This window comes from Dipodomys spectabilis, unplaced genomic scaffold, assembly GCF_019054845.1.
Source record: "Dipodomys spectabilis isolate Male_0828 unplaced genomic scaffold, ASM1905484v1 ptg000187l, whole genome shotgun sequence".
In the NCBI taxonomy this organism is placed as follows: domain Eukaryota; kingdom Metazoa; phylum Chordata; class Mammalia; order Rodentia; family Heteromyidae; genus Dipodomys; species Dipodomys spectabilis.
The window spans coordinates 2,059,246-2,087,234 of record NW_024870864.1 but is presented as its reverse complement, the minus strand read 5'-3'; the positions used below and the strand labels follow the sequence as shown (position 1 = coordinate 2,087,234).

The following is a 27,989-nucleotide window of genomic DNA, read 5'->3' as shown; positions in this document are numbered from 1 at the left end:
GAACACTGACCACATGGTCCAGAACATTTCAGTTTAGTTTTATAAAGAGTGAGAGTAAACATCTACACTTAATTTTTTTTGGTGGGAAGGGGAGATTAAGAAAAATTCTCATGGAACACAGATGACTGCATCTGGTAGGGAAAAGTGGTAGCCTCCGGCTGGCACATAGCCAGGATTTTTGGTTTGTTTTTTTTCTGGTTCTGGGCTTAAACTCAGGGTCTGGGTGCTGTCCCTGAGCCTTTGTGCTCAAGGCTAGTGCTCTATCACTTGAGCCACAGCACCAACCTCCATCCTTTTCTAAGTGGTATATTGGAGATAAGAGTCTCATAGACTTTTCTGCCTAGGCTGGCTTCAAATCATGATCCTCAGATCTCAGCCTCCTGAGAAGCTAGGACTCAGGTAAAATCAAGGGATTCCTCAGAAAGATCCAATAGTGAAGAATTAAAAACATTCCCCCACAAACAACCCCATAACATTATTGAACATAAAAGACACTTTATGAAGGATTTCAAAGGGTATAATCTTCCACCACGGACATCTTGGAGATTTTTGTTGGGGGTTTCAGTCTCTTTGACACAGAATATTCATGAAGACTTAGAAACAGGCCAGAAGTTGAAGTACTCAAAGGTGCTTGTGGAAAATTCCAGTGGGTGGTTCTGAAGATCTGGTCAGTTGGGTGGCTATTGTTTCCTTCTTAGATCATGGTCTCCAATTCCATTACTAGCCCCACTCTCAGACAAAGTGGCCCTAAGAAGATAGCTCAGTAGATGGAAGTTAAACAAAGCCAGCCCCCCACCCCTGGAAGAGGCCTATGGGAGCGTAAACATGACACCTGCAAGAGAAATAGAGGGTTGCTCTGTGTGTGTGTGTGTGTGTGTGTGTGTGTGTGTGTGTGTGTGTGTGTGTCTGTGTCTGTGTCTGTGTCTGCGTCTGTGTGTGTCTGTGTGGTTGGTTTTTTTTTCACCATCATGTCTGTGTTCAAGAAACTTGCGCTGGTGGATGAGCTGACATCATCTGGGTTTCTAGCACATGTGCTGCTGCTTTAGGAAGACTTCCATCTGATTAGAGAAAACACTGCATGGACCACGTAGAGCAGAGTGGCTACATAGGAAAACACCTGCAACCAAAGGAAAAGCTATTAATGGGAGAGCAGAGGGAGTGGGGTCGTTCACATTGCATCGCATGGGGCATCAGGGGCATGATGGACAAGCTGCTTTTGTTCCCCCCCCCACACATACTTCCTTTCCTGCTCAGATGTTCACCCTGAGTCTTTCCAGTACAGAGTCCCAAGTGGGACTAAACTAATGCTCACTTGGTCTTCATGTGTGAGGAAGAACTACCCACCAGTGCACAATGTCAAATTGGAGTTAGCTGACTTGACACATGGCTGTCAAAGACCCCTCTAATGAAAGCATCCCAGGAAAATACCAACATTCACTATTAGGCTGGAGAAGGGAGGTTAAGTGATAAAGTGCCTGCCTAGCAAGCGCTGACTTCATACCTTAAAACTGCCTCCTCCCCCCAAAAAAGTCTATGGATAACTTCTCTCCTTTATACCAATAAGACCAATGGCCCCCAGATGTGACCCAGGCTGAGCTAGGAGTTATGGAAACATAGGGTTTCTGTCTCTGGGCTACTTGGCCATCCTTAGACCCTATCAGAATCTCAATCTAGGATTTATTTATTTATTTGCTTTTTGTGCCAGTCCTTGGGCTTGAATTCAGGGCCTGGGTGCCACCCCTGAGCTTTTGCTCAAGGCAAGTGCCCTAACACTTGAACCACAAAAAACTTTTTTTTTTTTTTTGTAAATTAGTTTATTGGAGATGAGAGTCTCATAGACTTTGCTGCCTGGGCTGGCTTCAGATTATGATCCTCAGACCTCAGCCTCCTGTGCAGCTAGGATTACAGGTGTGGGCTAGTACCTGGCTTAATCTAGGATTTTTAATTGCCCAGGGATAAGTGAGAGAGTCAGGTCTCCTGGGATGTGAAGGATGATATAGGGGAAACCCAGCTTCGGGCAAAATTTATTGAGAAGCTTTTGGGACGAATGGTTCTATTACTTTGGCACTGGGAACAAAAGTCCTGGGAATATGGAAATAGTCACTAGTGACCTGTTGTGTGCATTAGGTTCTGTGTATTCCTGTTATCCTACTCCTGGTGACAGATCTCATTAAAGGTTTACCTGCTCCCAAATTCAATATCTGCACCTGGTTTTGTGACCTTGGGTGGAGGTCAAGAGTTTCCATCCCAGACACAGCATTTAGGATAGATACGCTTCTGTGACTCCTGAAAATGTCATTGCTCTGTTCACACTCCTCCTGTCCTTACGCATGGGTGAACTCTCCACCCTCATTGGCCCAAGGCGATGAGTAACTGAGTTACTTAATAACAAATTTTAGAGAACTCTGTTTGGGAACTCCCAAGTACCCTGTGGTAAAAGAGGAGTCACACTAGCATGAGCAGCACCCCAAAATCATCTGTCCCCATCTGGGGGACATGAGGCCCAGTGAGAACCTTTGGCAGGAACATCTCAGAAGTCCCCACAGGTGCAGAAAATGAGCTTGAGAAATGGCACATAGGGAGACATTCAAAGCTTAGGACCTGCACAGACATGTTTTGACCTTCAGAAACCCTTTTCTCTAAACCGACGCATTAATTGCCCAGTATGGTAAGATCTAAAAACTTCCAGATTGTTCCAGAAATCTCCAGCTCTCCTCAGTCAACCTCTCCCAGCACTAGAGACCTTCCTGGAAAAGAATCTCCTCCACCCATAAAGGAAAGAGAGAAGTTTAGCTTCTGAGACTTATTCTAATTAGAAACCAGAGAGAGGGCCATAGGCATGTTGAGTGCTTCTAAAGGTTGAGGGTGTATGAGACAGATATTATGGTGCCTCCTATTTGCTAGAATGACCACCTCTAAGACACACCGTGGTTGGGAAAGATCTGGGTTAAATTCTGAGTATTGATGACTTCTCTCCCCAGTATACTGGTGCAGTGGCTTGGACCTCATGCGTATTTCACCTTGTGATTTTGGCTCAGTATATGTGCCACCCCAGAGAACATTTTGAATCTTGATTCTAGTACTGCTGACTTTGTCTGGGCATACTCATATCTGTCAACTCCACTCATGATACATAGAAACATTATTAATGTGGGATGGAGAAATAGATGTTATCATACTACAGTGGAATTCTATATAGCTATGAGGATAAGCAATCGACTTGAATGAATCTTACAAACAATTTTTATGAGAGAAAGCCGCCATTGAAAAAATGCACCCTGTACAATCCCATTTATATGAAGTTCAAAGGCAGGTAAAATTGAACTGGAAGTTAGAAATAATTAGAAATTACAAAGTGCCAAGAGGGGGATTTCTGGGAGCTGTTTACTGTGTTCACTCCTCTGGATATACACTGCCTGTTGATAAAAGTTCAGAGAGAAAAGTTAGAATGGAGTAGAAATCAGTGTTTCTCAACTACAGCCTATGCCCTGAGCCTGACTCACATTTAGAAATGCATTCTGTATCATGAGTTAGCACTCTGGTCTCAGAAGGGCACATACCCCCTACTCTGGAAAACGATCTTAGGAAACAATCGAGTCTCTTACCCCCTGACCTTCTGGTTCATTAAAAAGAAAATCCTCCCCTGACTAAAGTGTTCCTGCCTTGACTATCTCAGTATGTGTGGGGTGTGGTGCAAGGTGGCATATGACCTAGATGGCCAGATCCACTCTCTTTCTTTCTGTACCAGCATTGGCATTTAAACTCAAGTCCTGGTGGTTCTGCTTAGCTTTTTCTCTCAAGGATGGTGCTGTACCACTTGAGCCACACCTTTACTTCTGTTTTTTGCTGGCTAATTGGAGATCAGAGTCACTAGGACCTTTCTGCCTCACCTGTCTTCAAACTGCAGTCCTCAGATCTCAGCTTCTTGAGTAGTTAGGATCTTAGGCATGAGGTACTAACACCCCTAGACCCACTTGTTCAAACTGCTAAGGGCATAAATGGTAGAGCCCCTGCCCACTAAATACTGCTAATCTTGGCAACTTACCCAGGCTTTTTATGCCTGCATCTCCTCCTGTGAAATGGTATGGCAGTAGCACTGATGTCACAGGGTGGTTTCAGGGTTGGGTAATATAATCTGTGGAGTGCTTGATGATGCTGGACACTCAGCAGCCATCATCTCCTCAAATGTCTGCCTGTGTCCAGTGTGCCCAGCATGAGTCTCTATACCTACCCAGGCCCAGGTATACTGAGCCTTGGAGACATTGCTTCCCTTCCCAGGGGGCTTTGCTGCTTCAGAAATGAAGGGAAAGTTTGTTTTCCTTCCAAAGTTAGTGAACCATACATAGAAGGAGACAGCTGTGGGCTTTGGCTCAGAACCTCTGCAGTAGAACCACAGTACAGGACAGGGCCAGCCAGGGACTCACCACAGCAGAGATGTTTTCATGGTAGTGCTTGAAGGTGAAGCCATCTTGCATGGAGATGGTAGCCAGGGCTTCCAGGACCGAGGCACTGAGGTAAAACATGGCAGCAACACATTGGTAGGCTGCATCCTGCAGATCAGAAAGGGCAAGTGTCAGAGAGATGGAGAAAAAACACATCCTGGCCCAGAACCACCTGTCCCCATCTGGCAAGGCTCAAATCTCTTCCTCATCTCCTCACACTTCCTTTGAACCTAGCCTGTCACCTCCCAGAGGATTTGACCAGTGGGTTTCCCTCGTTTGGGTCCTGAGCGAGCAGTTTGGTAGAAAAGGACAGGGCTTTCCTTAGAGTCAGATCAGGTAAGAACTTGGAATGCTGGGCTGGGAAGGTGGCTCAGTGGTAGAGCGCTTGCCTTGCATGCACGAGGCCCTGGGTTCGATTCCTCAGCACCACAGAAGCAAAAAGAAAAAAGCCAGAAGTGGTGCTGTGGCTCAAGTGGTAGAGTGCTAGTCTTGAGCTGAAGAGCTGAGGGACAGCGCCCAAGCCCAGAGTTCAGCCCCCACGACTGGAAAAAAAAAAAAAAAAAGAACTTGGAATGCTGAGCAAGGAGCCGGTTCCACACTAGAGATGAGGGATCCATGGTTGCCGCGTGACTTGGTGGAAGTGACCACCTTGCCCAGAGGAGGATGTGACAGGTCCAGCCCTTTCCATTGTTTTTATTTTGTTTTCTTGTGGTGGTTTTACTTATTCATTGATTTTGTCTCTTGATAAATTTCAAAGCAAAAAGAAACTAAAAGAAGGTTTTGTGTGGTTGAAATTTGGAAGTGGTTTTAAAAGTCCAACTAGGAAGCCTTTTAAGAGAAAGAAGCCAGGCCAAATGGCCCTAACCAGCTTCTAGAAACAATCCAACAGCTTTCCCTCTTACTGTTTCCCAGGACCTCCAAACAGAACTTATATAGAAGGGAAACCATAGTCCATTTTGGCCCTCAAATCCTCTGGCATCCCTGCTTAGAAGGCAGTATCCAGGGAGTCAGGTAGGTAGCATGGCCCGACCACTGGGCAGCCTCTGGGACCCCACTCCCCCAAGATGAAAACAGTTCTGCTGGAGGACTGAGGTGCCAATGGAGGCCTGCCAGATGTGGGTGGGTGTGGTGATATTGCCCACCATCTTCTGACCACATTATTGCTGGGAGTCCTGGATTGCTACGCAGGAGTCTGAACTGAGGCTGGGTTGCTAAGCCATGGAATGTGCTAGAAGATGTCGTAAGGTAGCCTCCCCCTATCTCTGGAGAAGCTGGCCTCCCAAGACAGAGAGGTCAATGCTACCACCCCCACCAAATATCCTGTACTCAACTCACCAGGGTGACCCAGGAAGTCTCCCCACCATGGGCGCCAATTATGTACAGGACAAGCAGGGAAGTGGTGGCCACGAAGCAGAACACAGACACAAACATCACCCAGCCCTGGACCAGGGGGATTGGCACCAGAGAGGAGGCAATGAGGATCCATACCAGGCCCCCAAAGATCTGTAGGTGAGAAAACAAGGGGACTGTCAGACCAGAGGGAAGCACAACTCCAAGGGCCCTAGTAATGTCACATGGGGATCCTGGAGTGCACACACATAGGATGGAGGCAAAGAGAATGGGGTAGGCATGTTCCTCACCAAAAATGTCTCTTTTGTGTTCCCTCAAGGCGCTAGGATAGATACTCAAGTCACTGCTGTCTTGCTTTCCATCATTTCTTTCTTTCTTTTTCTTTTTTTGTTGGTCATGGGGCTTGAACTCGGGGCCTTGGCACTGTCTCTGAGCTTTTTAGCTCAAGGCTAGTGTTCTCCCACTTTGAGCCACATCCAGTGGTTAATTGGAGATAAGAGTCTCATGGACTTTCCTTTCAGAGCTGGCTTTGATCCAGCCCTATAGGATTATAGGCATGAGCTGCCAACACTCAGCTTCCATCATTTCTTAAATATGACTAAATTTCTTAAATTTGATGAACACTTATATTATACTGCTATCTATGCTAGGCACTATCTAAGTACATGACTCAGATAATTCTCTTAACAATGTCATGAGTCAAGGACTGACCCATTTATCAAGAGGGGGAATTGAAGCACAACGTATCATTCCAAGAAAAAACTTACACAATCTAGTTTCATCCTAGTATTATCTTGACATTCTTTCCCACTTGCCTTACCATTAAAATATTCTTTCTTTTATGAAATGGTATCAACAAGCCTAGCATGATGGCAGATGCCTATAATTGTGGCGCTCAGGAGGCAAATGTAGGAGAATGGCAAGTTTCAATGAAAGCCTGGGCTGCAAAGTGAGTTCAGAGCTACATAGTGAGACTCTGTCTCAAAAAAGCAAGGACTTGGGGCTGGGAAGGTGGCTCAGTGGTATAGCACTTGCCTTGCATGCATGAGGCCCTGGGTTCGATTCCTTAGCACCACATAAGCAGAAAAAGCTGGAAGTAGCGCTGTGGCTCAAGTGGTAGAGTGCTTGCCTTGAGCTGAAGAGCTGAGGGACAGTGCCCAGGCCCAGAGTTCAAGCCCCACGACCAACAAAAACAAAAAACAACAAAACAAAACAAAAAAGCAAGGACTGAGTTGTAGTTCAGTGACAGAACACTTGCCTAGCAGGTTAAAAGGCCCAGGATGCCACCACTGCAAAATGAAACAAACAAAAAGACAAAACAACCAGCAGAGCTGGGCCTAGTGGCTCATGCCTGTGATCCCAGTTACTTAGGAGGCTGAGACCTGAGGATTATAGTTCAAAGCCATCTGGGGTAGGAACATCCAGGAGTCTTGTATCTCCATTAACCATCCGAAAGTGGAAGAGAATCTGTGGCTCAAGTAGTAGAGCACTAGCTTGGAACCAAAAAAACAAATGGACAGAGCCAGTCTCTCAGTTCAAGCCTCAGTACTGGCACAAAAATCTCACTATATTCTTCTGGTTTTTACAGAGCAAATCAAATTAGCCCTACTACATTAGTAACATTTTTTAAAAACAGTTGATGTTCTATGTCCCCATGTTCAGCAAGTGCTGGGTCAGAGTTGAGGTTGGGAATTGAGATCCAGGTGAGAAACTCAGCTTTCCTTGGGTGGCTGAGGACAAGTGTGCGAGACACACAGCCCAGGATTGGCTAAGTCACCCCAGGTGGTGTCCCTAGGGTAAGCGAGTTCCTGTTCAGAGAAGCAGCATAACACCCTCAGTGTCCTAGATGAAGTCACAGTCTAGCTAGGATTCTCTTTATTTCTTCTTGATCCCACTGGGAAATCAGCTCAACCTCATCTCCTTGTCCTCTATCCAGATAAGGATGGGGCTGGGATCTGAACGGAAACTTCTCTGCAATTACAGGTCTTGATAGTACTGTGGATCAGCTGGATGCTGGTGGCTCACAATTGTAATTCTAATTATTCAGGAGGCTAAGATTTGAGGATTGCAGTTCAAAGCTAGCTTGAGCAGAAAATTCTGTGAGACCAACAAAAAGCCAGAAGTGAATGATGTCTCAAGAGGTAGAGTGAAAAAGCCAAGTGAGAGTGCAAAGCCCTGAATTCAAGATTCGGTATCGGCACATTAAAAAAAAATCCAAGCACCAGTGGCTCACGCCTGTATTCTTAGCTACTCAGGAGGCTGAGATCTGAGGGTAGTGGTTCAAAACCAGCCCAGGCAGGAAAGTCTGTGGGACTCCAATAAACCATCAGAAAACCAGAAATAGCATTATGGCTCAAGTGGTAGAGCTCTAGCCTTGAGCTGAAGAGCTCAGGGACAGTGCCCAGGCCCAGGTTCAAGCCCCACGACCAACAACAACAAAAAAGCTTTTACAAGATTCCTGAAAAACACATTCATTCTCTGTATACATCTTTTTCTATGTGGCTTACATATTCTCTCTCTGTATACATCTTTCTCTGTGTGGCTTACACACACACACACACACACACACACACACACACACACACACACACCCATACCCACACCCACACCCACATACACACAAAGTCATGCAGATTCATGGAGTCTAGTGTTGAAACCCCAGTTGTCCAGAGAACAAAACCCACTCTGTGTGCCAACCTAACTCTTGGCAAGCCTCAGGACCCTCAGAGTATGTCACCCTGCAAAGGGGCCCTTCAAAAAATTTAGGCTAGCTTGTGTGTGTGTGTGTGTGTGTATGTGTGTGTGTGCAGATTCTGGGGCTTGAACACCTGGGCACTGTCCTTGAGTTTCTTCTGCTCAGGGTTAGTGCTCTACCACTTAAGCCATAGCTCCAGTTCTAGCTTTTTTTTTTTTTTTTTGAGTAGTTTATGAGAGATGAGAGTCTCACACAGACTTTCTGCTTGGGCTGGCTTTGAACTGTGATCCTCAGATCTCAGCCTGCTGAGTAGCTGAGATTAGTTACTAGGTGTGTGCTACTGGTACTTGGCTAGGCTGGCTTTTTTCCTTGCATGATTTATCTGTTGTAGCAAATTTCATAGTGAGATAGTTGGGAGTCTCTCTCTCTCTCCCTCTCTCTCTCCCCCCTTTTCTCTCTCTCTTTCCACAGCTTTAATAGGATCTAATCACAAACCAAAGAATTCTCCCATTGAAGCATGCCTTCTGGGGTGTTAATATATTCCCACATAAGTATAACCATCACCATAAATGGTTCATCATCTCAAAAGAAACCCCAAGTCTCAAGTCATTGCTCAGCCATTGTATCTCTGCTAACCCTACTGTCTCTATCAATTTTCCTGCTCTCAACTGCCATAGAATACAAGGACTTTTGCGATTAATTTCCTTCTTTTAGTGTAATATCCTCCAGATGAGAAACAATGGAACCCTTCGAAAGTCTCTACCCTCGCAGTCTGCATCCTCCCAATCTGATACCTCCACTGTGGGGTATAGTCTCCTGGATATTCCTACAGGAAAGATGCCACCAGTCCCCGTCCATCCCAGAAGCTAATTCTACATGACACCTCATGTGGAGGTGACTTCTGTAGGTAGGTGAAATCATTACAAACCAGAGTTCTGCACCTGGGAAATGGGCAATGGTGCCCCTCACCACCCTGCCCAGAGTTGACCAGGGGATAGAGTACAGGATTACCACAGGACAGGGTACCATCTAGATGGGAGCTGAGGAGAGTAGAGAGCAAGCCTGGGAGGGCAAGGGGGGAGAGGGAAACAGATCAGGCAGAAGGGACGTAGAGGCAGCTTTGGAGTATGATCCTTTGCTCCTGCCTGCACTGATGTAAGAATTCTACAGCAGAGGCTCCCTGTCACCTCTGACAGCTGGGGCCAGTAAAACTCCCTTCTCTGCAATCTATCTCCTTGGTGTCTGCACCACACAGACCCAACACCCTACAATGCATGCCCCCACAGTAACTACACTATACAGCCTGTGGATCCTGCAGCAACTGACTCAGCCTCTTCAGCCCTGCCCTCATCATTTGCAAGTTGCAATTGACAGATGCTTCCTCCCCTGTTCCCCCTTGAGGGCTAGTGTGAATTGGCTGAAACTATGGATGTTAAGTGTGAAGCTTCTGGCATTGTGCCCAATATCTCCTGCAACTGGGGATATGACACCGCTCACCAGGAGGCTGATAGCCAAATTAAACAAGATGCACAAGTAGCCAATGATAGGACTCCTGAACATCTGCAGGCTCTGTACACGTGGATTCATTGCATATCAAACCATTCAGAAAAGCCAGGCCTGGTAGCTCATGCCTGTTATCCTCCATATGCATGCTTGAAGCAGGAAGCCAGCCTGGGCTACATAATGAGATCTTGTCTCGAGAATAAAATGTTGGAGAAAAGTTGTATCTGTCCCAAACATGCTATTATGTCATTATTCCCTACAAAGCATTTACATGTATTAATTAAATTAATATTTAATTATATGAGACACCTAGAGATGATTTAAAGTATATGGGAGAATGTGTGTAGGTTCTATACAAATAAAACTATTTTACATAAGGACTTAGTACCCTCAGGGTCCTGAACCAATATCCCGAGGATACTGAGGGACAACTGGGAAAAGGAAGGTGACTTCTGGGTGCTGGTAGCTACTCAGGTGGCTGAGATTGGAGGATCAAGGTTCAAAGCCAGCCCGCTCTGTGAGACCTTTATCTCCAGTTAACTACCAAAAAGCTAGAAATGGAGCTGTGGTTCAAGTGGTAGAGTACTAGCCATGAGCTGAAAAAGCCTAGGAACAGCACCCAGACACTGGCTTCAAGTCCCACTATCTGCAGACAACATCCCTAAGCAGGCAAAGTGGCTGAACTGGGCGTGGTCTCAATTACCTCTTAAAGGAAGGGGTGAACTTAGCTGGTTTAAAGATCAAAGTGGGGCTGGGAATGTGGCTTAGTGGTAGAGTGCTTGCCTAGCATGCATGAAGCCCTGGGTTTGATTCCTCAGTACCACATACACAGAAAAAGCCAGGAAGGGTGCTGTGGCTCAAGTGGTAGAGCACTAGCCTTGAGCAAAAGAAGCTCAGGGCCAGTGCCTAGGCCCTGAGTTCAAGCCCCAGGACTGGATAACTAAATAAATAGATAGATAGATCAAAGTGGTTCTCCGAGGGAAAGACAGAGTATAGGCCAAGCCCAGAGGAGGCTGAAGCATCCCTAAGGGCTTCAGATGAATGGGGAGCTGGGTGTGAGTTTGGGGCCAGGATGGGCAGGAGACGTGCCTGAGGAAGGGAGAATAGTGAAAAGCTGAGATTCAGTGTGAATCATGGGAGCCAAAGCCAGTTCCAACTCGCTCCACTAAGTGTACAGAGAGCAAACAGGAAAGTGAGCACTGTACCCACGCCCAACAGATAAGGCACTCTTGGGCAGTGAGCAAGTCCACTCCAGCCTGTCTCACTGGTCAAATATTTGTCAAGAGCAAGGGCATAGGTGAGGGTTCAAACATTTCCCTTTGCAAAAGTAGTTTCTAGGAGCAAAACCATTAGGAGGAAAACCATTATCCATGCAAGTCAAGGTACAGCCCCAGAGTCTGCTCATCTCTGTCAAGGACCAACTCCCCCATCCTGTCTGCACCCTATCACTGTCCATCCTCGCAGAGATGAGTGGACCTCAGACAATGCTGTTCTAGTTGGTGGCTTGAGAGCCACATGGATTGAGCACATCCTGTGAACCCCAGCTGGAGAATAGGAGTGGGACTGGTTAAACACTGCCTTAATCTAGACTAAGCAGTAAATCAGCTAGGATACTTTCAGTCAAATAAAACTTTCAGGTTTTTTTTTTTTTTTAGAAAAACCCCAAACACTAACACCAAGCCCCAAGCCCAATATCTGGTTCAACAGGAGAGAGGCAGAAATACAGAACATGAACTTAGAGCCCAACTTTGTTGTCAGAGGCTGGGAACATGTCTTCATTACACCAAGTCTGGATGGTATCTAGCAACACTTGCCAAACACAAAACGGTCACATTTTGAATGTCCTGCTGGCTTTCTAAGGATGCCAGCAAAGGCCTCTCTCCGGTTCCAACCTGTCCTTTCTTGCACAATGTCACCCCAAAGTTTCCTCTCCTTTTCTTTCCTGCCCTCAAACTTCACCCTCTACCTTGACTTAACCCCAAATGCTGAGACACTGTCTTAAATAAGGGGCTGCACTGGTGATGGGAGACCCCCTACCCCTCAGCTATATCTAGGCTGGAGACTACCCATTTTTAATGCAGTCCAGGGTTAGATACTGAGCAGAGTTAAAGCTCTGTAGAAATCAGGGAGCAATGTACAAAAAAGGACAAAAAGTTCCAAAGTCTTAAGAGTTCAAATTCTGCCATGCTGAGCACCAGAAGCTCACACCTATAACCTTAGCTACTCAGGAGGCTGAGATCTAAGGACTGAAATTCAAAGCCAGCTTGGGCAGGCAGGAGAGTCTATGAGATACTTATCTCTAATTAATCACTAAAAAGCTGGAAGTGAAGATGTGGCTCAAGTAGTAGAGTGCCAGCTTTGATTGAAAGAGTTAAGGGACAGTGCCCAGGCCCTGAGCACTGGTATGCGCATAAGTGTGCACACGTGTGCAGAAGCATATGTGCGCATGCAGACGTATGCACACACACATACACACACTCCCTCCCAGGAAATAGTCTTTGAGGGAGATTTCATAAGAACCCAAAGAAAATTTTTACTATTTTTCTTTGTGAATTGACGTTCTTTGTGGGCAGACAAGAGTGGGTAAGCAAATAGACTTTAGTTAGATGAGCCAGAGCCAACTCTGAACAAGTCTGAATCCCAATTCTGCCATGTACCAGCATAGCCCCTAATTGTCCCTCCGCAAGTTATCTAATCTTTCTATTCCCTTATTTGAAAATAGTGATAGAATAGGTAAGAAATGAGCTTATATCTGTGGAACACCTGGCACAATCATGCTCTGTGTGTCCTAACAGCTGTCTCACAGGACAGAATAAGCTGTCAGAGGACTTGACTCTGGTATCAAAGCCAAGGCTTCATCCACTTGTTCATTCATGTATTAAGAGGGAATTGAGAGTGACCATGGTCAGCTCTGGGGACAGAGCCCATCTCTCTTTTTCTCTCATCACAGACAAAATACAATGTGAAAACACCAATAACCTATGATCTAAATTTACACAATTACCCACTCCCAAATGTGTTGGGAGTTAGAACTTAAAAATCACCTCAAATGCATCAGGAAGAAAAAAAAAAACAAACAAAAAGGCTTGGCCCTACTGGCTCACACCTGTTGAGATCAAAGGATTCCCAGTTTGCAGTTAGTCTGGGCAGACAAATTTGAGACATTGTTATCTGTGATTAACTAGTAAAAAGCCAGAAGTGTGGTGGAGGTGTGATTCATGTGTCAGAGTACCATCCTTGAGTGAAAAAAACTGAGCAAGAGCATGAGGCTGTACTACTAATACACTCACTCTCTCACACACACACTCATGCACGCATACACACACATAGAAGAGAAAAGAAAAGAAAAGGAGAGGAGACAAGAGGAGAGGAGAACACGTGTCTCCCAGAAAATGCGAGTTTAATAAAGAATTCATCTGCCCCTCCACAAGGGACTATAATGTCTGTGAAGATAGGAGGAAGCCTTCCTTCTAACAATGAGCTCTGTTATCAAAGGAGAAAAGGAATTCTCCAGCACATTCTCAAGATTCATCTGAAGTTACCATCCTTGTGTGGCTGAAAGAGCCCTTCATCCACATGCTCAGTACTTCCGAAGCTGGACTTTGGTAACTGAGGTCAAGGTCAAGGACTTGCTCAAATTCTCTGGATATTTTCCTGGGGCTCTATTGTTCTCTGTCAATGTCCCCACAGCAGAAATTCTGCCTGCAGAACATGTCAAGAACCAAAGAGGACTCCTACTCGGTGTCCCGCCCCCATTCTAGTGGTGTGGCCCCTCAGAGCCCAGTATTGTAACTCCCAACAGCTCCCCCAAGGACCAACCCCAGACCAGAGGTTATCATCTTGACTGTGTGTGTGTGTGTGTGTGTGTGTGTGTGTGTGTGTGTGTGTGTGCACGCGTGTGCGCGCGCGCATGCTGCTCCTGGGGCTTGAACTCAGGGCCAGGGAACTGTCCTCGAGTTTTTGTGGTCAAGGCTAGCATGCTACCACTTTGAGTCACAGTTCCATTTCTGGCATTTTGGTAGTTATTTGGAAATAAGAGTCTCATCGACTTTCTTTTTTTTTGTTTTTGTCAGTCGTGGGCCTGAACTCTGGGGCGTGGGTGCTGTCCCTCAGCTCTTCAGCTCAAGGTGAGCGCTCTACCAGTTGAGCCACAGCACCACTTCTGGCTTTTTCTGCTTATGTGGTGCTGAGGAGTCGAACCCAGGACCTCATGTATGCAAGGCAAACACTCTACCACTGAGCCACCTTCCCAGCCCCCTCATCGACTTTCTTGCCCCAGCTAGCTTTGAACCATAATCCTCAGATATCAGCCTCCTGAGGAGCTATGATTACAGGCATGAGCCACAGTGCCCAGCTTCTTCTTGAAAAGTAAAGAGTCATTCTGTGCATCAAGTGCTGATTTATGCTGCCAAGTTGGTTAAGCAGCAAAGGTACAGAAGTTGCCCTTGAGGAATCTGTGCCCACTGGTGTGTCTTCTGAGACCACTAGGAACTACAGTTCCAGCTCTTGCTGCTGGCAATGCACTCACTGACCTAGCTCAGCACTCAAGGGTTATTTCAAAGTCAGGACATTTGGTGGAGGTGAGTTTGCCAGTCTAATCACATGTGCTCCAGGAGAAGCTGGCAGGTTTTGCCCAGCTCTATGGGTGCATTTGCTAAAAATACTTATTCGGTGAGTCAGATAGAGGACTGGGGACATTTTCCTCCTCTGTGTTTGTGTGTGTGTGTGTGCGTATACACATATGTGCACTTGTGTTTGCGTATGTATGCCTGTGCACACACATGCATATAGTCACATGTCTGTATGTATACAAATATGTGTGTGCATATACGCTTGTATACACGTGTGCCCATACATGTTTCTTGTGTGTGGAAGCAGGTGCAGGATGAGCTACAGCCAAGGAAGGTAATAGCAGCCTAGGGCGACAGCTCTGGTGCCAGGGTGAAAATAAGAGAACAAGAAGCACAAGGGCATGAGGGAATGCCATGCCCAGGGAGGGAGGTCAGGGAAATACCGAAGAGTCCCAAGATTACTTGGCTCTGCCTTTGAAAAATAAGTTGCAAAGGAGAGGTGTGGCTAAGAGGGATGGAATTCAATACAGGGGTCTCTCTAGTTGTGTGGAAGCTCCACCTCTTGGGTTTGGAGAATATCAGCTCCTGTCCAGTCACAGGGCAGGCTTTCCTGTCTGCTCAATTGCTCCTGCATTATACAGATGCAGAGAGTGGCCATAGCAGCAGGCTAGGTACACCCAGGGAGAGAAGCCTTATTCCAAGATATGTACCAATGGACAGAGCCCATCTCCTCTTCCCCCTCCTCCTTTTTTTTTTTTTTTTTTTTTCAGTCTTGTCCCATACTGGAGTGGCTCTGGGTTCACTAAGAACTGAGTCAGATCCAAGTAATAGTATCAGGTCTTCAGCAGGGTGACCAGAAAAACACTTCCCACAGGTCTGGGGGGAAGTTCAATAATTCGACCAGGATCACTTATACTGATGCTCTATCCTGGGGAGGAAACTAGATGAGGGAGTCAGAAGATTCTCTGTTTGGGACCTCCTTCCCTTCTATACCTCAAAAGGCAACTTATTGGGAGTCCAATTTCTGGGACTACTCCCAAGTGAACATCAGCGGAGTTCAAGGGACCACTCTGAGGCTCTCTCCTCCTGACCTCTTTTATCAGCAGGCTTCCTCTTTCCAGGGTGACCTACCACACCCACAAGCATCCCTCCCAGGGAAGCCTAGGCAATGAAATAATTTATCTACTCTGAGGAAAAGCAGGAGTTAGGGGGCCTTGTATAGATTTCTAAAAAGGGGAAATGGAGACCTGGGATCTTAAGAGATAGGGCTAAGTTCAGGTTTGTAGTTCACATTAACAGGGTAATGTTAATATCAAGGTCTGCAATCCCCTTCCCCCAGCCCATCCAGTGCTGGCCACAGACACAGCTTAATGGTGGCTGGTGTGAACCAAAAACACTCCTCTCAGATCCACTGATTAGGGACTTTCCAACCGGCATGTTCTCATTTGGATGGAAAATTCTGCCTACCATACCAACACCCTTTGACTTCATTCAACAAGATAAACAGAAACAATGAGTTTCCATGAAACACACACACACACACACACACACACACACACACACACACACACACACACACACACACACACACACACACACACACACACACACACACACACACACACACACACACACACACACACACACACACACACACACACCCCAAAACAAAAAAACAGGGAAGCCACCTGGAAAAAAAGACACAAGCCATAGAAATTCCAAAGCAGAAATGAGTGGCTTTAATGGGAGACAATAAAAGTTACTGACAGGAGTCACCAAGTAGGTTAGTAATATGGTGAGTACCCACAAAAGAAACAGGTGTATACTTGCAAACAGAATGCCCCACCTAACCCCTCTCCCCCATCCATCCCCAGGGCTGTGTTTCTCCCCAGGGGGCCAAGGGGCTCCCTCTAGGGAATTGGTGACCATTATCAGTTTCTCTGTTTCTGCCTTTTGGTTAAGATATCATCTCGTGATCTATAAACATTAGCCAGGTAAGCCAGCTTACCATAGGTACCTTTCCTGAGAATGTTCCGGAATGCCTAGGCTTTTGTTGTAGACAGGAACACAGACAGGGTATAGCCAGGAGATAGACCACAAGCAAAGACTTGCTGAGTGCCAGGGAAGGGTGCTATCAGGATGGGTTTCAAGGTGGAGGTACACAAAAGCTTGACCATGCCCAACAATGGAGCATTCCACATGTCCCTACTGAACTCCAGCAAGTTCTACGGCTGGTTGGTTCTCTCCCAACTCTCCCCCAGGGTCCCGAGGCCCACAAGCTAGGTGTTCTCCTTCCATCTGCCAGGCCCCTAACTGTCCTGGCCTGCTACTACAAATCTGCCTGCCAGAAAGGAGACTTGGGACAGCAAGGACAAACTTGTGCCTGAAGCGGTCTTTTTCTGAACTTTCTAGGTGCTAAATACATTGTCATTCAAGACAAATTGATTGGGAAGGGTGGATTGTGGGCCCACTGATGACTGGTTCTTAGGCCTGCAGGTAGATGCAGTAATGTGGGTCACATCAGCACCCACAAAGCTTTCCCCACCCATTCTGGCACCAGGCTGGCTGAGTGGCACAGAGAACAGTTGGGGCAGTGCCCAATCTCTGGGGCAGAAGACTAGATGGTGCTGTCACCACACCCTCTTCTCCTTGGCCACCCTGTCAGGCTGGCCAGAGGCAGCCGAGCTTCCCAGCTGTTATTCTTTCTTGGTATGAGATGAGCCATTGGGAAGTCTTTCCGGTGGTAGGGTCTGGTAGGACATGGTGACTGTGCCACTCCAGTCTGCCTAGCCCTGTCTCGCTCCTGCCTTCCATGCACATCTGCCCCAAGAAGGGCATAGAATAGCACCAAAAGCAAAAGGTGGTGAGGGGCAGGGAGACTCTCCAACGACTATCCTCCATGGGTACTGGATGGACAGTTGGTTGCAGAGTAGGTTTTTGAATTGTTAGTCAATTAATAATTATACCAAATAGCTATTGATCCATGACTGTGTTGTGTTGCTTTAAAAACTCTGTGTGTACGTTGTATGTTGTCTTGATCAATGTCAGGCCACATATATAATATGATTATATTACCTGGTGGCATAGTAGCTATCTCTGTGGGTGTCTTAGTCTAAATAAATGTACCGTGATATTCATACAAAGATGAAATTGCCCAGGGTTGTATTCCTCAGAAAGTATCTCCATCCTTTAGCCATGCATGACTGGTTCACACTGGCTTAATCCTTACAGCAATCAGGTTTATAAAGGCATCCCTATTGTTGGTGCTGAAACTGTTACTGTTGTCAGCTTTCATTCCCATAGCTGCTGAGTGACAAGTTGGCTTCAGAACCCACATCAGGGCCTTCATGGGTGTGGCAGATACCCATGGGGTCCCATCAACAGTTTATTATCATGAAATCAACCCTCTGGCTGGGGTTGGCTTTTGCAATGACCATAATAATATCAGCACCTAGGAGAAAGTAGAGTGGAGAATTGCCCTCTTGGTCCTCATGAGCTGCCCTGGGGTCTGAATAGGAAGGAAAATGTCTGAGAAGGTAGCATAGAAGGTGGGCTTCTGTCTCCCCCTCCTTCCACTGGGACAAATATCAATAAGCTCCTACCTTTAAAGGAAAAAAAATAGCAAGATTTGTGTTTATAATCCAATAACAAGCAAAGGATCAAACATGACAGGACTATATGTTCCTGTCTCCGGAAGCTGGGTCAAGAACATCATTGTTGGTTCTTTCCTGGAGTGTCTTGCCCAGGAAAGCCAATACTAGCCCTCAGGGGTCCTTCTTGGAAATTGATCCAGGAGTTATACAGTGACCCCCCCCTCTTCCTAACTCCTTTCCTATTGTCCAGTGATCTCACAGGAATCTAGGTTCCAGCCTAGAATTTCAGCTCAGCTGGAACTGGCTGAATGTGTCTCCCTGGGTCTTTCATTTCCCACTGGCTATGTGAATCTATATGTCATGCTTGGTGATAAGGTGTTTCTGACATTTCCTACATGTTTTCCCTCAGACTCTAGGATCTTGGTGTGTTATAATGATGCCACACCGGTTTGGTTTTTTTTGGGGTGGAGAGGTTGGTGTTTTTTGCCTGTACCTCATTATTGTGTAGGAGATGACAGTTGCAGAGAGCCTGAAGCTAGCTGAGCATGGCAGGGAATTGAGGCTGACATATTTATTAGCCTAGAAATGGATTATGCTGTTAGTACCTAGTCTAGAGCTAACAGGAAACCACACCTTCCAACCCAAATGTAGAAGACAATGGGGAGCTGCCATGATGAATGACAACCAGAGACCTGTTCTCTGCTCCACACTCCTAAAAACAATCTACAGCCTACTGCCATACTTTTCCTAGTGTTTCCCTGGGTCCCAAATGTCATGACCAGGAGTGGCTACTTGTTGGTGAGAACCACTAAAACAGACCCCTCATGACAGAAAGCTGGTGCTCAGCATTGAATCTGTCAGGAGCTCATCCCTGGTCCCCATCTAGTTCAGAGCCAGTTGCCCCAACCCTTTCTCTCAGGGAGTGTGTCCTGCCCAGAGCTTCCTAGGGCTGTGCAGAACTGGCCTGGACTGGCAGCAGCTCTGAGCTCTCTCCACCTGCCCAGCTGGTGTTGTGGGTGTGGCTGCAAACAGCCAACCTCTATCCCTGGCCACACTGAGACCTGAGCTCTCTCCCCAATAGCAGCATCCCAGGTCCTCTTCCTCCAGAAAGCTCCTGGGCCGAGAGGGTCCATTGGTCCCTTCCTGGCACCCCTCCCCCCACACCCATGAGGTGAGGAGTGGCTTATGAGATGCTTAAAGATCATCCTTCAGAAAAGAGATCAGCGGTGATGGTCCTGCACAATGATCCCGCAGCTGGTCACCTTAATTTTCGGAGAGCAGCTCCAAGTCACTGACTCTGGATCAAAGGCAGGTGACTGGCTCTTGAAAAACCGGAAAAGTCACTTCTCAAAGCCAACCCCCCCCCCCCCCCCCCACATCTATAATTCTTCCTTTAGACCAGAGGACAGGAGGGAAGGGAAAAGCCCCAGCAGAGACTGGCTGTGTCTCTCTCTAAACAGCTCCAAAGAAATGCCCACAACACAAGTGCAGCACAGTTAGGAAAGGTCGACCCAGTGGCTGGGCCTCCATGGCTAACAGGGGAGGGTCCTGTCTTTGACCACATGGAAACAGGGAGAGAGTTTGCACCCTGAGCCCATGAGGACCTCAGGACACTGGCTCCTTGACCTAGCCTCTCATTTAGAACTGTCCCCCTACTCTCTCCCCTCATAAAACAGTCTAGGGATAGCCTGGCTTATAGATGGCCACTGCAACTCAATCAGTGTTTATCAAATATGAATTCTTGAAACTCTTGAAGGTGTGTGTGTGTGTGTGTGTGTGTGTGTGTATGCCAGGACTAGAACGTGAATTCAGAGTGTCATGCTCTTGCTGGCTTTGCTTGCTTACATAACTGGTGCTCTACCACTTGAGCTATGCCCCCAGTCCAGTCTTTTGCTGGTTATTTGCAGACGGAGCCTAGCAAACTTTTCTGATTGGCTTTGAACCTCACACCTCCAAGTCCCAGACTCCTAAGTAGATGGCATTATAATTGTAAGCCACCTCCACCTGGCAAGAGTGTGGTTTTCATAAGAAGGGGGCTTCCCAGTGATTCAGAAATGGCTCTTTGTTCCCTGGGGAAGAGAAGGAACTTGAGTTCTCCAAGGGTTGCCAGATGGGCAGGGCTGTCTACCTACCTATCTCTCTGATTCTTTCTGGTGTCAGAAAAAACTCACTGTGCAGACTGAGTGAATGTGGACCTGCCCTCATGGTAAAAAAATGCTCCCAGACTGAATGGCTGTGGCTCACACCTGTAATCCTAGCTCCCCAGTTGAGGTAATGATCTTCAAAGTGTCTCCAGATGCTCACTTGCATTGAAAGAGCATGAGGGTTCTCTATGGTACTTTGTGGGAGACGTTGTCTCTGGATGCCTTGGCCACCATCCAGACAGAAAGCGTGCTTCTTCTCACCCTTCCCTGGTAATGGTTGCTTGGGTGTCATGAAGCCCTAGACTTAGAAGGGAGGTGAAGGAAACAGGGCATTATGTCTCTGAAAGGAAAAGTCCTCCATAGGGTGAGGACTTCCCCTTCATTTCAAGGAAAGAGGCCAAGAATAAAGCCCTGGTTGAGTTCTTTGGGAAGGGTATTGGACACTCTACATCCTAGACCCACATGGGGGTGCATCTGTGACTCTACTGCTTATAGGTCTAAATCTATATAGAAAGGTGGGGTCCTACTGCTTAGCTAAACCTGCTTTCCACTTCTTGTGAGGTGAGGACCCTGTAGCTTCTTGAGATTGGGAGTTCTGGGATGGGCGCTGTACCAGGATGATGTTGCCAGGCCCTACCTGAAGTAACAGCCCTTGCCTGCTCCACTGGGCTTTCTCCCATCCGTGGAAGTGGAGTGGGCCTCTCCTGTTAGCCCTGGATTCTACCTCTTACTGGGAGTCAGGCATGGGAAACTGAATCATGAGTCATCATCAACTCAATGCACTACAGAATTAAAAAATAATCAAGCATTTCACACCCATTGGATGAGCAGAAAGTTACAAAGTCTGATGCCCTGCAAGTGTGGAAAGAATGAGGAACAACAGGAACCTTCATTCACTGGTGGAAGGAGACAGAGAAGGCCCAGGTTTAGCCTGAAGCTTAGTTATACAGTTCAATGTATACAAGTTATACAATGCAATTATAAATATGTAGCAAATGGGGCTGAGTCTTGGGAGGGACCTGAGTAGGTGGAGGTCCAGAGCTTAATTTAAATCTATCAGCTTCCTTATATAAATCTGATGTTGGGATGTATCAATTAGAGTAATTCTTTGGGACTACAGCATTGTGACAGCTGGGAAAATAGACATATGCCTGCCCTATGACCTTGCAAACTAAACCCTCCATGTATTAAAGGAGACATTTGCAGAAGCAATTCCAAGAATGTTCTGGCAATATTGCAAAGGCTAACAGTAATAAATAGGAAATGGTCAAAATGTCCATCAACAGACACAGTGTCAATGTGTATAAACATGTCACTTATTATAAGGGATGTGTGTAACATGATACAATTTTTGAAACATAAGTCAATGTCTTGCTTATAGTTAGGTGTGGGTGTCTAAAGTAATTCAGGGAGGGGTGTACATCATGCTCAGCCAAGACAAGATACCCAGTTAGGTTTAGAGCACATCTGGCTAACTTGGTTTCCTTAATGCCAAGAGACAAAATATTAAGCTTTGATAAATTTGAGCAGTAGTATGTGGCTGCTTGATATACATACTTTTTGTACTACTTGAAATACATCTTGATTTTTTTTGAAAACTGAGATGCAATCCATCTATCTTAAAACCCACATTTAAAATTGACCCATGTAAGCCAGGTATTGGTGGCTCTGCCTTGTAATCCTAGCTGTTCAGAAGGCTGAGAATTGAGGGTAGCAGTTTGAAGTCAGCCCTGGCAGGAAAGTCCATGAGATTCTTATCTCTAATTAATCACCAAAAAAGGCAAAAGTGGAGCTGAAAAGCTCCAGCCTAAAAAATAACTGACAGCACCCAGGCTCTGAATTCAAGCCCTGGAACTAGCACACACACACACAACTGACTAGTCCAATGTCAAAGAGTACATTTATGGGGTGGTACAATCTTCATATCTATATAATTCCAAAACATTTCATCACCCTGAGAGGAAATTTATATCCATTAGGCAATTATTCCCCCTACCCCTTTTAGTCCCAAGCCATTAGTTTGTGTTCTTTCTCTGTGGATTTACCTATTTCAGATATGTTACATAAATCAAATCATACAATATGTCTGTCTTACTTTGCAGAGTTTCCAAGGTTTATCAGCTTTGTAGAACAAATCAGCAGTACTTCATTCTTTTCCAGGGCTGAATAATATTCTATTAAAGGAATACACCACACTTGGTTGAGTCAGATCATCTGCTGATAAACATTTGGGCTCCTCCCACAAGTACACCTCTGTTGTACTCATTTGAATTCTGCTTTGAATTCAATGGTTATTCACCTGGGCACGGAACTGTTGGACCATAGGGTAGTTTTTGGAGAAACCACCAACTTATTTTCCACAGTGGCAGAACTATCTTAAATGGCCATGTGATACACAAGCATTTTAGTGCCTCCAGATTCTGAGTGCTACTTGTTATTTTCCATTGGAGGGAGGTGTGTTGTTTGAAAGTTTCATTGTAGTCTTTGTTGCTGAGCTCATTTTAAAAAATAAAAGCCAATTAATGGGTCTGAAGTAACATTTCCTTTTTTCTTTCTTTCTTTCTTTCTTTTTTTTTTTTGCTGGTCCTGGGGCTTGAACTCGGGGCCTGAGCTTCTTTTGTTCAAGGCTAGTGCTCTACAATTCAAGCCAGAGAGCCATTTCCAGCTTGTCTGAATAGTTTATTGGAGATAAGAGTCTCACAGACTTTCTGCTCAGGCTGGCTTCTGTAATCCTCAGATCTCAGCCTCCTGAGTAGCTAGAATTATAGATGTGAGCTACCAGCACCTGGCCGTGATATTTCAATGTGGTTTTTATTTCATTTCCTTAATGACTAATGTGATAGTTGGGCATCTTTTCATATGTCCATTTGTACTTCTTCTTTGTAGAAATGTCTGTTCAAGCAACTTGTCCATTTTAAAACTGGTTGTCCTTTTGTTGTTGAGTTACAATATTCCATAATGGAAGAGAGCCCTCCTAGTGACAGCTAGTCTCTCTTTTGAGCTTTTTAATTCTCCATTCCTTCCACATACCAAAACATATACATACAACCCTTCATACATATAATCCACAAGGAAAGATTAAAGGAATGGTATCTGCTGTCCCTTTTCCCTCATAGGCATCTTGTGATTCCACTCTCAATCTAAAAGAGAAGAGAGATTCACAGATGACATGTGAGACATCTGAGAAATCTTGAGAAGTGACAGGTTGTGTGTGTGTGTGTGTGTGTGTGTGTGTGTGTGTGTGTGTGTGTGTGTGTTGGGGGGTAATAGGAGTCATAGTTGAGGAAGAAAAATACTTTTGAAGACAGGTAAGAGTGAAGTTTTCCAGACAAGAGGAAATTCTTTCTAGAAACCTGTATTATCACAGGTCACAAAACCATATTGGAGACGTAAGTTTCCACTAACAGGTGGCACAGATTGCCCACAGTCCAACTCTTTGAGGATCCTTCTGTCCCCTTCACAGATTAGATCGCCCTGCCTGGCTGAGCTGTTCTTACCCTCGGGGCCACTTTTTCCACCAGGCTGAGCTACAACGAGGTGGTAGAGCGAGCCCTGGAAGCCATCCTTTCTGTAAAGCCAGACCATACTACCTGAGCTGGTGTGTGTGTGTGAGAGAGAGAGAGAGATTTGGCAAAACTATGAAGCTCAACTACCACACTCATGTGCTCATGATTCTTGTTATAATGTTCTTCAAACAGCTAAAAGACAGTAGAAGTCACTCCCTGGCCAAATTGTGACACACTAGGACCTGTTTTGCTTACAAACCTTTCTGTCCTACTCATCTCACCATGAGACCTGCTCTATCTTGATCAGTACACTCTCACTGTAGATGACCCCCATGTAAAGGTCTGAAGGAGTCACTCTACTTATTCCCAGGTCCTGACAGCATCTGCTCCTGCTCAGAAATCCAACATTGGGGAAAACACAGGCAAAGAGATGATAAAGAGAAGTATCCAGAGGAGAGAGAAGTCATTTGGAAAAAGCTGATCCAATGGGACTCTGTGTTATGGTGCAACCCCTTTTAAGGGTTCCTGCATTAGACCATTATGTCTATGTCAGATGCATTCAGCTAGCACTGTCCCAGGGTGTGCTTGTCAACCTTAAGCTTGGAAGGAACTCCTGGAAGCAGAGGAGCTAGCTAAAGGGCTGACTGCCCTTGGACAAACCCTTTCCTACTTTGTGCCCAGAGGAGTCCCTATCTCTATATGGTGTGACTAAGCTTAGTTTCCAAGGTCTCTTCCAAACATTACTTCTGTGACATTTGTTATCCACAGGCTTTGAAGTCAATCTGGATACAGGTTTGGGGTCAAGCCCTCACTACATGTTTCCATACCATTGTCCTTCCTCATTTGGTGTTCAATCCCATCCCCCCACCCCCTCCATCTGAAGCTAGGACCTGGGGCTGGGAAGGTGGCTCAGTGATAGAGTGCTTGCCTTGCATGTATGAGGCCCTGGGTTCGATTCCTCAGCACTACATAAGCAGAAAAAGCTGGAAGTGATGCTGTGGCTCAAGTAGTAGAGCGCTAGCCTTGAGCTGAAGAGCTGAGGGACAGTGTCCAAGACTAGAGTTTAGGCCCCATGAACAGCAAAAAAGAAAAAAAAAAAAGCAGGCAGGACCTAATAGGTAAATAGGTGGCTTCTTACATTTTCTTTTTCAACCAAGATTACCCTGCTACTGCGGTGGTGGCATAGGAAAGAGTGTCCGAGCGGCTGCAAGGAACGAACCACACCCATAGAATAAATAAGGCCCACCCCTCCAGTTAAGTGCCTGTGACTTCTGGGCACCTGAGGCTGATGGGAGTCTGAAGGCTCCAGACACCTTGAGCACTATAGTAGGAGCTCACACTAGGAAACTGCCTAAGCCACAAGAGCCACACAGCAAGGCAGGACCAAGTTCAGGTGCAGAGGCACAGCCTAAGGTCAGCCAAGGCTCCCAAGCTCACTCACCAGTCCTGCTCATCTCCCCCAATCCTATACACAGGGCAGAATGACTGGCAGAGTAAACTATGACCTTGGTCGTTTTCTGATTTCCCGTTCAAATCTGTCCCAAATACATTCACTGCAAAGGTCCGAAAAGGACAACCCAGATCCAGTCCTTCCTTGTCTCTAAACTTCAGTGAACAATTCGGAGGTTTCTTTTACAGATTTTTGTTTGTTTGTTTGTTTTTGGTAAGGAAACCATCCTGGGTGGGAGGGAGGGAGCCCTTTGCAAAGACACTGAGCTCCAGTAGTGGCAAAATGTGGAGATGAGGTTTCTCCCAGACACCCCGGGCTAAGCGAATCCGAGTCTGGAGCGCAGCTTTCCAACCAATGAACAGACCCCGCCTGTCCAGCCCCCAGTATAGGATCTGGGTTACAAAGTTGTTTTCTTCACTTAAGTCTTGGAGACTTGCTTTCCCCATTGTCCCACTAGAAAGGGACAAACGACCAGGGCTGGGAGGATGTTCCCAACTTGACCCGTCACCCTGTCCCCAGCCACCGGTGCGCGCCTCAGCCCCTCCAGTCCCGTCCTGGCTTGGGCATGGGGGAGCGCAAAGCAACTCACAAATTCCAAGACGAAGAGCAGGTCAGGAAAGGTGGCGAAGACCGAGAAGCCGCTGGGCAGGGTGCTGCCCCCCGAAGCCGCTGCAGGGGCCATGCCGGCAAGCTGGCGTCGGCCTCAGGACGGGACGCGCGCGCGCGGCTCGGCTTCCGCGCTGACCGCTCGCTCCTCGCTCTGCGGAGCCCAGGAGCCGCCGCGTCGCGTCCCGGGGGTTAAGAGCCGGGGAGCCCGGGCAGGGGAAGGCGGAGCCTCAGCCTCAGGCCCCGCCCCCGAACCCGGCCCCAGAGACCCGCAGCCAGGGCGGTACCGAAGTTCACCCAGCGCTGCGGGAGGCATGCAGAGCTGGGGATTGGGGTCCCGTCTCCTTGTGGGGAGCAGAATCAAGCCACTCTGATGGGGCGCTTCAGAGGTTTGGCCCCTTCTCAGGTGATCTCTATCTTTTTAGAAAGCAAGCCGTCATAACCTGGCCCCCAAATTTCCCCACTTAAGGTCACCATTGCCCTAACTCAAGTAGGGTCTCCATCTTTCTGCGCGATGTGCGCAACCTCGCGTCGGAGACCGCGATGGGAGAGGTGTGCAGGGAATCTATGGGGCAGGCAGGAGCAGAGGAGATTCCTGGTACTCTGTATGCGACAACCCTGATACCCCATGTCTTTGGGCTGTGTTGAATGGTTGTTTTGTACCTTTTTGTTCTCCCTGAACACCACACTTAAAAAATTCTTTTTGTTGCCTTTATTTTTAAACAAGTACCACATTCTAGGAGGTGGCTTTAATATTCGTAGCATTATGACTGAATTTTCTTTTCTTTTTTTTTGGGTCCAGTCGTGGGGCCTGAACTCTGGGCCTGGGCTCTGTCCCTCAGCTCTTCAGCTCAAGGCTAGCGCTCTACCACTTGAGCCACAGCTCCACTTCCGGCTTTTTTCTTTTTGCTTATGTGGTGCTGAGGAATCGAACCCAGGGCCTCAGGCATGCAAGGCAAGCGCTCTACCACTGAGCCAGCTTCCCAGCCCATGACTGAGTTTTCTGTACACATACAACTCCTAAACTTTGCCCACAGCACAGAGCAAGTGGAGAGGCAAGCTCCTCAATCTCTAGCTCAGACCTCCAATGGCAAACCCAATCATCCCATCCCTCATCTTCACTCCCTGTTGCTGCTACCAGGGCAGTGTCTCCCCTTTCTCTAGTGAGGGCTTTGCTCTTTGCCTCTACACAGCTCTTTTTCCTTCCTAGGTTCTACAGAAGGAAGTAAATTCCTGGACATAGTACAAAAGCCAAAGTCCATGTCTATGAGCTGGGGTCAGGCATTTCAAGTAGGAAAATCCCACTGTGTTTCTGTGAGCCTTTTGGAGTCTATCAGCCTTGGTGGCCTGTTACCGAATGTCCCCACCAGGTCTCCAGAGCAAGACCTCTGGGGTCATACTAGGCTGTTTGCTGTCATCACATTCCCCAATCTGCACTTACCCTGTACTTCTTACAGCTCCACAGTTGAACCTGCTGGCACCTGAGAGACTGTCTTCTTCCCAGGAGACTGCAATGAGACCAGCCTCTAAACAAAAAAGCCACAAAAGCCACCACCAACAGGGAATGAGATAACCCTGTAAGAACTCCAACCAGGGCTGCCATGTGATGTATGTTTATAATACACACAAATCAAAAAGACATAAAGACACCTGGTGGCTCATGCCTATAATCCTAGCTACTCAGGAGGCTGAGAGCTGAGGATCACAGATCAACCTCCATCTAGCCACCAAAAAAAAAAACTGGAAGTAGAGGCATGGCTCAAGTGGTAGAGCACCAGCATTGAATGGAAAAAGCTAAGGGACATCACCCAGGCCCTGAGTTCAGTCCCCAGTACTGGCACAACAAAACAAAATAAACTACAAAGGCACTATCAACTCATTAACATCTTTGCCTGGCCTTGAGGGTTTTTGTTGTGTTTTACTTCACTACTTAGTCCATTTTTTTGTTGCTAAATACTTCACACTCCTGGCCTGTGCTTTTGGGAACCAGTTCTGGCTTCCAGAATGCTCCTATGAAGCTCAAAAATTCCTCCCTTCCTTGGGGAAGTTATATGGTGGCAAAGGCTCCAAAAGAAGCTGCAGAGGATTAGGAAGGCAGGCTGGCCAATGTCAGGGGCTCAGCCTTGTCC

At 46.7% G+C, this 27,989-nt stretch overlaps 1 protein-coding gene across 1 annotated transcript; it reads right to left on the bottom strand.

Moving 5' to 3' along the window:
- Positions 1 to 478: 478 nt before the first annotated feature.
- Positions 479 to 26,025, bottom strand: Mal (mal, T cell differentiation protein). Its single transcript, XM_042695527.1, has 4 exons — positions 25,844 to 26,025; positions 5,778 to 5,945; positions 4,425 to 4,550; positions 479 to 1,117 (listed from the first exon to the last, which is right to left on the bottom strand). Exons 1-4 carry the CDS (start codon positions 25,934 to 25,936, stop codon positions 1,043 to 1,045), a joined length of 462 nt encoding a protein of 153 aa, XP_042551461.1. The 5' UTR covers positions 25,937 to 26,025; the 3' UTR covers positions 479 to 1,042.
- Positions 26,026 to 27,989: the final 1,964 nt, after the last annotated feature.